Source organism: Gavialis gangeticus, unplaced genomic scaffold (genome assembly GCF_001723915.1).
Source record: "Gavialis gangeticus isolate Ggan-Ray unplaced genomic scaffold, GavGan_comp1, whole genome shotgun sequence".
NCBI classification, from domain to species: Eukaryota; Metazoa; Chordata; order Crocodylia; family Gavialidae; genus Gavialis; species Gavialis gangeticus.
The window spans coordinates 8714984-8726045 of NW_017729003.1; the positions used below are offsets into that span (position 1 = coordinate 8714984).

The 11062-nt window shown below is 42.8% G+C and overlaps 1 protein-coding gene across 1 annotated transcript in view; it reads right to left on the bottom strand.

The window, feature by feature from the left end:
• Window positions 1-7314, bottom strand: part of OIT3 (oncoprotein induced transcript 3) — a 43761-nt gene extending 36447 nt beyond the window's left edge. The window contains exons 1-3 of the mRNA XM_019507791.1: window positions 7125-7314; window positions 3264-3638; window positions 2584-2694 (exon numbers count right to left, since the gene is read on the bottom strand). Of these exons, the coding sequence (XP_019363336.1) occupies window positions 2584-2694; window positions 3264-3638; window positions 7125-7188 (550 nt within the window). The 5' untranslated portion in view covers window positions 7189-7314. The remainder of the gene's footprint in view (window positions 1-2583; window positions 2695-3263; window positions 3639-7124) is intronic.
• Window positions 7315-11062: the final 3748 nt, after the last annotated feature.

The following is an 11062-nucleotide window of genomic DNA, read 5'->3' on the forward strand; positions in this document are numbered from 1 at the left end:
ATATAGTACTGCTGTAGCATTCCCAGCCCACAACTGACTGGAGAAGGGAGAATATCCTCAATGAGATCAAAGAGACATAGGTAACATTCACATTTTTGAGGCCAGCCTGATTGTGTTAAAAATAAATCTGAACTTAAATTAACTTGGATCAGAGGAAATCCATTAGAAAGATGAATGAGTCATATGGTTTTAGAAACCGCAGGCAGGAAACTAGAAATGTAATTGCCAAGAGGTGTTGCAACATCTCGTTATCAGGCTGGGAAACAGTGGTGTGGAAATCCTATCCAACCCTGATCACTGGAGAGTAAAGGAAGCTCCAAAATGCTTATGCAAGGCTGAGAAACCAGTGCCCCAATATGCTTATGTGAAATGCATCAGTGGCCTCAGTAGGCCCCATCCTGCAAACCCTCTGCACACTGAGCTCTCCCTCTTTCAGTCTGAGTTATGAACAACAAGATGACTTACAAGATTGATTGAAAATATTTATTGCACCCAATCAAACAAACAGCTGGGAGTAAAGGTCAAATACACAGTCCTGCAGCTTCTACAGCTCCATGGCAAAAAGTTATTGTGGAATCAAATTTTGTATGTGTGCCAAATATTTTTTCCCCCTCTCTTCCCCCCGTTATGGTTTAAACAACTGCTCCTGACACTGTTCACACTGGCCAAGTTCTGAGGGGTAACGTGTTGCTGTTCCATGGACAAACTTCAGGTCTGTCTCCAGCTGCAAAGTTCAGGTCAGAAGAAAACAAGCTATTTGATCAATCTTTTATTACCAGGTACTTTGTTATGGTTTAAGTTTTAATTTGTAAAAGCTTCCCATCACATTTTAAAAATATTTATTGTGTCTGCAGACTAGGAACCTATACATATTCGGCGGACTAGCATTAGTAAGAAACTCATCCACCTCTCTGTTTTCACATCCAACATTATACCTTAGAACCATAGAATCACAGAAAATGAGGGTTGGAAGGGACCTCAGGAGGTCATCTAGTCCAACCCCCTGCTCAAAGCAGGACCATCCCCAACTCCATCATTCCAGTCAGGGCTTTGTCGAGCTGGTCTTAAAACCCTCCAAGGATGGAGATTCCCCCAGCCCTCTAGGTAACTCATTTCTTCTGTCATCTACCACCACTGAGAAGTTTTTCTCCATCTTCTTTGGAACCCCCTTCAAGTAGTTGAAGGCTGCTGTCAAATTCCCCTCAGTCATCTCTTCTGTAGACTAAATGAGTCCAGACTCAAGCTTTTACTTTTTACTTGCTCTTTGACCACAGAAAAATACTAGAACAATTAACTGCTCTATGCAAAGAAGTCAGAAATGCCACAACAGATGCTGACAGTATGTGGCACCCTGCAGCACCCTTGAAAGGATCTCAAAGCATTGCACAGTGCCCCAGCATCCTGGCTGAGAATCACTGTTCTAACACCCCTGACACATTACAATTTTGTGTGATTGAGTGTTAATTGTGCTATAAACAGTAAAAGTGCTACACATTCAGCCAATTTATGATGCTGCAAAGTGGCAAGCCAGCCAAAAAGATACTCCATAAAATATTTTGAATGCCTTTGTGGCTCATTTGTATGGCACTATAAACTGAATATGGAGCACTGCCAGACCTGGGGGACTGTCAGAGGGCTGAGACTGACAATCAGCTGACTGTCAGCCTGCCTCAGACATCCCCAGGTCTCAAACTGGCCCTGAGGCTAACAATCAGCTGATTGATGGCCCTGACTCAGGACAGCATTGGGTCTAGAACAGCTCAGACCTGGAGGAAGCCCTGGGTTCAGGATAGAGCTGCTACCTGCCTGATTTCCAGGATCAGGCTGAGGGCAACTCCACAGTGGCATGATTGGGATTGGATGAATATTATGCCGCATCCCAAACATTGTGCCCCCTGCCATGCACATCTGGTGTGGCAGGTAGCAGGACATTTGAGATGGGCTATAAAATTGGTCCACTCCCAACTGCAAGGGGCCATGAGTATATTTGCAGACTGAAGCCTAAAAATACAACAGGGGCTTTGGAAAAGACTGAGTCCCAAATCCTGGATAGGGCTCTGCAAGGACAATAAGACTATCATATCGTAAATCTCAGCATGTAGCACGGTGCCAGTGAATGTGACCTGGCTTGAAAGAGTAAGGAATTCAGCAGAGTAGTGGAGGAAGTCTCTACTGACAATTGGTGAGCCAGTGTCTGAATACAAATGAGGCTTCACAGAGGCCTTCTAAAGAGACTCTGTCAGCATCAGCAAAGTTGTTGCCCTCTGAGTGGCTCTTTAAATCAGCTGCTGGACCAAAGAGAAAACAAATGCAGCCTCAGGAACAACTATGGTTCCAGGGTCACCAGGATAATGATCCTAAAATTGCTTATTCAGTATCAGAACAGCTTAACAAAACCTGACTAGCAATAAATCTGAGACTTGTTACAAGCAGCAGGAGGTAAAATTCACCCCACCATTGTGTCTTTTATTCTTAAGTAATTGAGAGGCAAATGATGAAATGAACAGAATGCAAACATCAGTACTTTGTTCTGCCTGTTGCCTCCAGCTGGTGCCAACCATACCCCTTAACTTCTGTCCTTACCAAGACAGGTCTGTCCATCAGGTCCTAGTGTTGTCCCCAAAGAACACATGCAGTCTCCAGTGTCCAGGCATGAGTCCTGGCAATCCACCACATCACAGATGTCATAGAAATCTACAGAATGACAAATGCACTATTAAAAGAAAATAGCAAGTATTGATACACCTACCACTACTACTAGTGCCATGAGTTATGTGTACTGTTAGGTGCACAAAGTATAGGTTGAGTGTACATTAGAAAGACTGAACTGATTTAACTTGCCCAAAATGGATCAGTTCAAGTGGTACCAGCCTTACTGAAGATCCATTTCTATGGTTTAAAACTCATTTCCATTAGATTAGCTAAATTTATTGTTGCAAACTTTGCTTAGGTTATTTACCAAAGCAAACTAAATTGATTTAAGCAAGGGTTAAATCATTTTTAAATGTAGTTGCATTAGAGGTTTGCACCACTTCAAGTAAATCAATTAATTGATTTAGTTAAACCTGCTGAAACTTTACCAATAGACAAGCCCCTATTCTGTGCTGCTTCATCTCTCAAATCTTTGGGCAAGCAGGGAAGAAATCAATCATTTTCTCTTGCAAGGATAATAGCAAATCTTCTTAGATCAACAACCCCATCATCAGTTGTTAATCACAAGAGAGAAGCTATTTCAGAAAGAGGGGAGTTCAGTGGTTACTTACGCCCACAATATGCATGGAAGCAGACGCTTGGCTTGGTTAAACGGTAGACATAGTACCCGCCTGGACACGCCTTGACATCAACTGTATTATTCCAAAGGCAGCAGTTCCCACTGAAACTGGCACAGGCTTGCCTTTGGACAATGCCATCCGACTCCCTAGGATGGCTGCCATTTAGCCAGATGGGGGCGTGAGTACCACAATAGTTCTCTGGGATGCAGAAGGTAGGCATGGCATCACCAGCCATGCCAGTGAAGCGATACCACTCCCCATCAATCTGACTATCACATGTGGGCCGGTCCCGGGAACCATTGATCTGGTGATCGGTGTTCCTCCATGGCTCATTCAGGCTGATGTAGGCAGAGCACGGGTCCAGGGCTGAGACATGGTAAAAGACAAGAGAGAATGCCCACCAATTATCACACCACATTTCTGGCTGGCAACTACAGAAAGCAGAAAAATATTCTCAATATAAAAGGTTATTCTTAATGGGCAGAGATCCAAGAAGAGAGAGAATGATGTCAGCTAAACTATCATCCTGCTTACCAGAAGTATGAAATATTAAGGACAATATACTTAATTGCTTTAAAAACAAGCAACATGAATAAAGCAAGTAGACAGAAAGACTGACTTGTTGATTACCTCCTGAATAATAGGTCTGCAGCACAGCAGTGGAAAACTTTAACAGATTTGAGGTTTAGCCTGTACATAAGTTTGCAGCAAGAATGGAGTGGGCTATTCAAACTGACCAGGAATCAGTTCCATGGCATTCATCCAACTGCCAGGCTCTGATTAAGGATCTGAGTACATTGAAGTTAGTGGTTAATTCTCCTATCGACTTCAGGGGGAGAAAGACATCAATTCTGCAGCTTTTATAATCATTCATACAAAGCCATTCAGCGATAGTCCAATTAAGTATTTATCAAGCACTAGTTTTCTATATGAATAATCCAGACATTACCACCAATAGTACGTTAAAATGTAAATGACAGATATCCATGCAACAGTCATAAGAAGCCAGCATGATGTAACCCATCCTCAAGCACCACCTCAAGCACACACGAGGAAAAAGTTTGCTTGTATCTGGAGACACACAAGGACTTTCCCCATCTGCCCTCAAGGGCCTTGTCCTATTTTCTCTAGCAACCTAACCCCAGCGCCTGATGTGCCTCAATATGTTTATTATAGTTTGTGTGACCACACGTTTCATCTCTTCTGCACCAACAACAGGCTCCCTGTCATTTTGTGTCACCCTCTTTCTTTATATATGCTCTTAAAACCTAAGTAATAGGATACCTTGATCAGGATGCCGAGGAAGCCCATACACCAGGGTGGGCAAAATGTGGCCTGGGGGCCGGGTGCAGCCCACCAGGCCATTCTATCTGGCCCGCGGGGTCCATAAAAATGTAGAAAATTAATATTAATCTGCCTTGAACTGCCTGTCATGCGGCCCTCGATGGCTTGCCAAAACTCAGTAAGCAGCCCTCTGCCCAAAATAATTGCCCACCCCTGCCACATGCTATCTGACTTGTGTCTATATTCCCTAAACATCTGCAAGCTCCTTTGACTTCAGTGGGAGGGGCGTATGTAACAAATACAGTAAGAAAATGTCTTTATAAAGAGACCTTTCTGAACAAATAATTTAAATGGAAAAACATTGCTGTAGTAAATGAAAATGCAAGAATAATATTCATTTTCATCCTTCCTGTCTTTAATCTTTATTTGGCAACTCTTGTTAAAAAAGACCGGAGTTTAGATTTTCACATATATTTAATACTCTATTAAGCACCATTAAACCATGACTGGCTATATCCTTGTTAAGCACAATTTATGCTAATATTGTCCTGACTAGGGAGAATACACTAACAGGAGACTAATGATTATCCCAAATTAACTAGAACATACTGTATTTCTTCCTTTACTACATCCTTGCAGTCTATAATTTCTGTTCGCTATTTATTATTTAGCTCAAAAAATGGCATGATCCAGTTAATCTTTGAAATGGAGACTATGACTACTTTAAGAAACAGTTTAGAAGTTTGTCTTATTTACCTGCACCCCCTGAGAATACCTGTTTCACTGACATGCTACCTTACCCCTTCCTAAGCATAACAAGAATCTTCAGGGAATCTCTCAGTAAACACCCTGGCACCATCTGCAATCTCAGACAGTCGACAGTCTCATTTGGCCTTGAGTACAGCATAAAGGGCAGCAGCAGCTGCAGGAGACAGAGGGCTGCAAAGCTGTGAGTTGGAGCCATAGGAAAGCAGACTTTGTTAGACAGAAAAGGCTTTAAAGCTTTTTTTGCAACTGCACTGAAATCATATACAGAGCAGCAGATTTCATATAAAACTTGCTCATGCCAGGCATATTGCTTTGCCCAGCTAAGAGCTGCAGGGAGGAGATCTCACTAGGAATCTCTGGTGAGAGTCATATTGTGATTCCCTTTCTGCACCCCCTTACATACCCATCTCCACCACCTGCTCCATCCGCACAAACATCACAATTTTATACATATTCTCAAATAAGTCACTGTGCCTCCAAAATAGGGACAGACTTGGATGTTATTTAAGGGATCCCAGCCCATTTTTTCTTACTAGAGGGAGAAACTAATTTCATGGAAGCACTTCAGAATAGATACTACTGAAGGCTTTTCTTCACAGTTGACCCACACTTCTTTCTTGCATAAGTTTCCACAATATGATTTGCTTTGGGTTTAGGGAAGGTCACTGACTAAGAACCAAAGCTTTCTGCATTAGCAACAAAAATGCAGCAAAATGAGAAATGCCTTGTCAGCTTCCCAGCAGAGTAGCACTGAAGATCCCTACAACACGCTTAACATTTGTACAGAGTCCTTCCTCAATGGGATCAGAAGATACTTGTCAGCTCGCTAACAGACACTAATGAATTTAAAGATGGGATTAAATGAATAGAAAATGCTGTGGTCTGTCTGGAAACAAAAGATGAGAAATGCCATATTAACAAGGCAGCACCATGGGGAAAAAAATGCCTGTCATCCCCTGAGGCTGCAGAGAGCATCTAACAGGTGATGCTTATATAGTCCTTTGCCCTTACAAAGCTGCAGCGTGCTGTAGCCAGCTGCAGACAAAGAGCTGCTGAACCCCTGTCAAGCACAGGCAGCCTCCTCTCAAATGACACTGCCCTTAGCTAAGTGAATGGGTTAAGTGGGAATTTTTTACCCTTTACGTTTCTTTTACAAAAATTCAAAAATATTTATTTTCTGACAAAATAGATGTCCTGAGCTTGCAGTTGCAGAATTTTTCCCTAGCCTTCCCTTTCCATCAAGAATTTAAAAATCCCACCGTAGTCAACCTGACACTACAAAATTAGCTTTCATTTTGAACTTTAAAGTTTGCCAGCTAAATGATGCCATTAATTTGTGTGTACACTTCAACATCTACATTACCTTACACAGATCACATTCATGAGGCTGACATTCAGGAAGAAGCTTAATCCTATGTGAATCACGTAAGTGGCAGTCTTTGCTCTGAGATAAATAAGTAATGAAACTGTATACAGGCCTGCAGTATGTCTCTTAACTGAGAGAAGAGGGAAAAAAACCTAGCACGATACCTACCTGTTGTAGCCAGCATTACCGAATACTAAATTCCCCCGCCTCTTAATGATACAGAAACTTGGGATGTCCCCTCAGAGGAAGAGTACACTTTGACAGAAAACTCCCTCTGCAGGAAGGATGGTAAAAACCACCCTAACTATAATATGAATACAGATTTCTGTATACTATTCAATTATACAAATAGTGTATAAGGGCACCCAGCATAAACCTGGAAATATAGAGCATGTAGATGCTCCTTAAAGCAGTGCCAAGCTTTGGTTACTCACCCATTGAAGATATTGGCTGTAACTGGACATAAATAGAGAAAGAAAAAAACAGGTACTGGAGCATCTTACGCAGTCAAGTCAAAGATGCCACCTGAACAAAAAAGCCTTTGAACTGTCTGCAGCTGTTCTCTCTTGCTCTCCTCCTCTATTTTCGACCCCAGCTTTCTGAAGAGTGGCTCTGCTAGCTGTACTGCAGGGCTTATCAGAGGAAGAAGCTAAAGGGATGCAGGGCACATCAGCCTTGACCTGCAGAAAGCAATTCTTCCATTTACTGACAACAGGAACATTTTTACTGATCAATTCTGTTTTTAAATGTATCCCCCTATTGTTTTCTTGAGTGACTGCCCTACAGTGACACCCCTCATATCTTATCTGGAGAGGAATTCTAATGAGGGGACACCCGGACATCCCGTAGGGGTGGGAGAGAAGGGCAGATGTATGCTAACTTATCTCTGCTCCTTCCATAAGTCATATGACTCTATGGTAATCATTATACTTTTTGCAGTGGCCTGTACTGAGGAGAGTCAACTAGTGCATAAGCAGCACCCTACTGAGACACAAGAGTGCTAGTCTCCAGCACCAGAGCAGTTTCAGCCTCTTTACAGTGAGACTGCATTATATGCCAATAGGCTTGGCCACTCGGCAGTTTTACTATCACTTTTTAAACATCTGTGGGCCCTTTGTACCATTTGAAAAAAACACTGTATAGCTCCCTTTCAGGGAATAAGTGCAATATACTAGGCCCTCTTCACCAAACAAAGCTCAGCTGGCCCCCAGCAGCTCCAGAATCAGCTGAGCACAGGCTCTGCCCCAGCTGGTAGGACAGGTCTGCTCTAGCGCACATTAATTCAGGAGCTGAAGTCCCTGAACTAGATTCAAGGCTCATCTGGGTTGACTCAGCCCTTCCTCCTTCTAATACAATCTTATATTAGAGGAAAAACGAAGTTTTTAATAAAAGCAGGACTGAACATCTGGCTGCTTTGCAGGTATAAAGATGCTATGATGTATCTGAAGAAAGAATCTATGTGGCTGAAAACTCCCTTGTCAATGGTATGCTGCAAATTGTACACTTGGCTGCTCCAGCCCAGCAATAACTTTTTTCAATGCTGAATAGTTTCATAGTTGGTAGGGTGGGAAGGGACCTAAGCAGGTCATCAAGTCTGACCCCCAGGTTCAGGTCCCTTAGCCTCTCCTCGTAGGGCCTGCCCTGCTGCCCCCGATCATGAGAGTGGCCCTCCTCTGGACCCTCTCCATGCTGTCCACATCCCTCCTGAAGTGCGGCACCCAGAACTGGACACAGTACTCCAACTGTGGCCTGACCAGTGTCATATAGAGGGGGAGTATCACATCCTTGGACCTGCTCGAGATGCATCTGTGGATGTATGACAAGGTGTAGTTGGCCTTCCTGACCGTGTCCCTATGCTGCCGGCCCATGTTCATCTTGGCACCAATGATAACTCCAAGATCCTTTTTTGCCTCTGCACTGACAAGACGAGAGTTCCCCAGAATGGGTCCTGTGTTTAAGTTTGCAAATATTTGAGGTCTATTTCCATGAAGGTTGCTATATAAATGTTTGCCGTTGTCCCTACCAACAGAAAGGCACATTTTTAGTGAATATTTTGATGGCACTTAGAGTACTGCATAAGCATAACAGAAGGCAAAGTCAAACTAAAATATGCCATGCCAGCACCGGGAAAACTAAGTCTTTATAGGTGATCATTTTCATTCCCAGAAGAACTAAAACTGAAGAGAGCAAGTCAAGGGAAGTTATGATATGCCATTTTCTTTCAGAGGCTGATTCATACTTGAATTCAAGGGTAAATAAAACAGACACGTTTGAATTGAATTTCCCATTTATGTTAGGAGAGTGCATATTTCTGTCTAGTTTCACTGCCTGCTGCTCTTATTTTGGTAGGTAGCGTACTAGTCTTGACACTAGTAGCATTCCAATGGTTTTATGGGAAAGATCAATGCCCAACAATCTCTCATGCATTTAGGCAACTCTGAAGCCTAAAAGGTCACACAGACAAGGCTCCATCCCAGCCTCTCAAGGAGCTTGAAACTGCAGTTTCAAGCATTTAAAAGCAGAGAAATTATCCTAAAACCATTATCCCTCTTATCTAATATGGGGATTCAATTTAAAGCTTTAAAAATGCAACATGCTGCATTTGATCCAATGTGCTCTCAATGTTTTCAGTATGGAGGCTTGTTCCGGGAAAGTCACCACCATATAGAGTTTTTCCATCAGTACATTCATCTTTGGCATGCACCTCCCCTTCCTGTAGCCCAGCCACTGGTCCAAACAAATCATAGAAGAACTAGAATGGTGCCCAACTGAGAGGATGCAGGTCTCTACGCTTCCTTGGAACTACCGGTATATGTAAGCAGACTTCTAGAGTAGGGTAGGAAGGTGAAAATACAGAGCTCCTTATCTAGTGGGGGTGTAGTTTGTTTAGCATAACTTGTGAAGTCTGATCAAGAAACTTCCATAAGCTACCAACTGTTCAGAGTTCATCAGTGCTATTCCCTGTGTTGACTTGAGTGCTGTTGAGAGATGAAGCATTTTGTGCCCAAAATGAGCCCATGTCAGCTGAGCGCACTGGAAATGGCTGAGTTGTTTGATGTATGACCAGCTATAAAGCTCAAATTATACAATTCCGCAAATAGCTGCCAAAACTCACGGATTTTGCAAAGCCACAAGCTGTTTGATTCACAAACCTCAAACCAGGAGATCAGCCTTCCTGCATACTTAAGATTGGAAAAAAATCATGCTGTTTATTTAAATGGCTATTTTTTCACTGTACCATTTGTGGTTGCCAAGACTGACTCTTAGAGACTCTGGCCAGAACTACCTCTCTCTCTCTCGCACAGAATTTTGTAGGAAATATCGTAGAGATGCTTGTTTGAACTAATGAAATCCCTTTTGCAAAAGGACTCCTGACAAGCCTGACTAGAAGGAGGTGAGGGAAGAAGGGAGCAAAACAGTACTTCCTGCTGCTGAAAAGTAATTAAGAGTCTGACATGTGTACAGATTCCCTGTCTGCAGTTAAGTTGAGGATGTATGTTTCAGATAAGCCCAAACAGGCTGCCACGACTGATTACGAGAATGTCAAGGACTTCTCATAGATAGCCTTTATTTCTGTAAACAAGCTGTCCCAGGACGGAGCACTCATGGTTGACCCAGACTGAATTAACTTATGCATTTTTATAGCCTTTGATTTGGCACTGTTACTAGAACTGAAAGCACCCAAAAACGGGAAGAAAAAATAATCCATTAAGCTTTTAGTGCAATATTAAAAGACAAGTCATAAGAGAACAATGTATTTGGTTCCCAGTACAGGATAGTCAAGGAATTACTACCTTTCCATAACAGACAAAAATTGTATTTACTATTCAACCGATGACATTCATCCCTATATCTCAGTACTTTACAAAGAGAAAGAAACATTAGCAGCAGATGAAGGAATGATGACAGAACATGAACAACTTACCCAAGATCAAAAAGCAAGTCAGTGGCACAACTATTTCAGTGGCTTGTCCACTGGATCACAGTGCTAACTCAACATGCTGACACCTGCCTTTCCAATACTTTAGACTTGGGAATTAAAATCTACCATTTTCTGGATAGCAAATACTATTCTAGGCTGGCATTCTGCTAAACATGTTCAAAAGGGATTTGATCCAGGGAGGTGATCCTTCCCCTCTATGCGGCATTGGTCAGGCCACAGTTGGAATACTGTGTCCAGTTTTGGGTGCCACACTTCAAAAGGGATGTGGCTATCATTGAGAGGGTCCAGAGGAGGGCCACTTGCATAATCAAGGGGCAGCAGGGCAAGCCCTATGAAGAGAGGCTAAATGGCCTGAACCTATTCAGCCTCCACAGGAGAAGGCTGAGGGGGGGATCTAGTGGCCATTTACAAGCTCACGGGGGGGGGGGG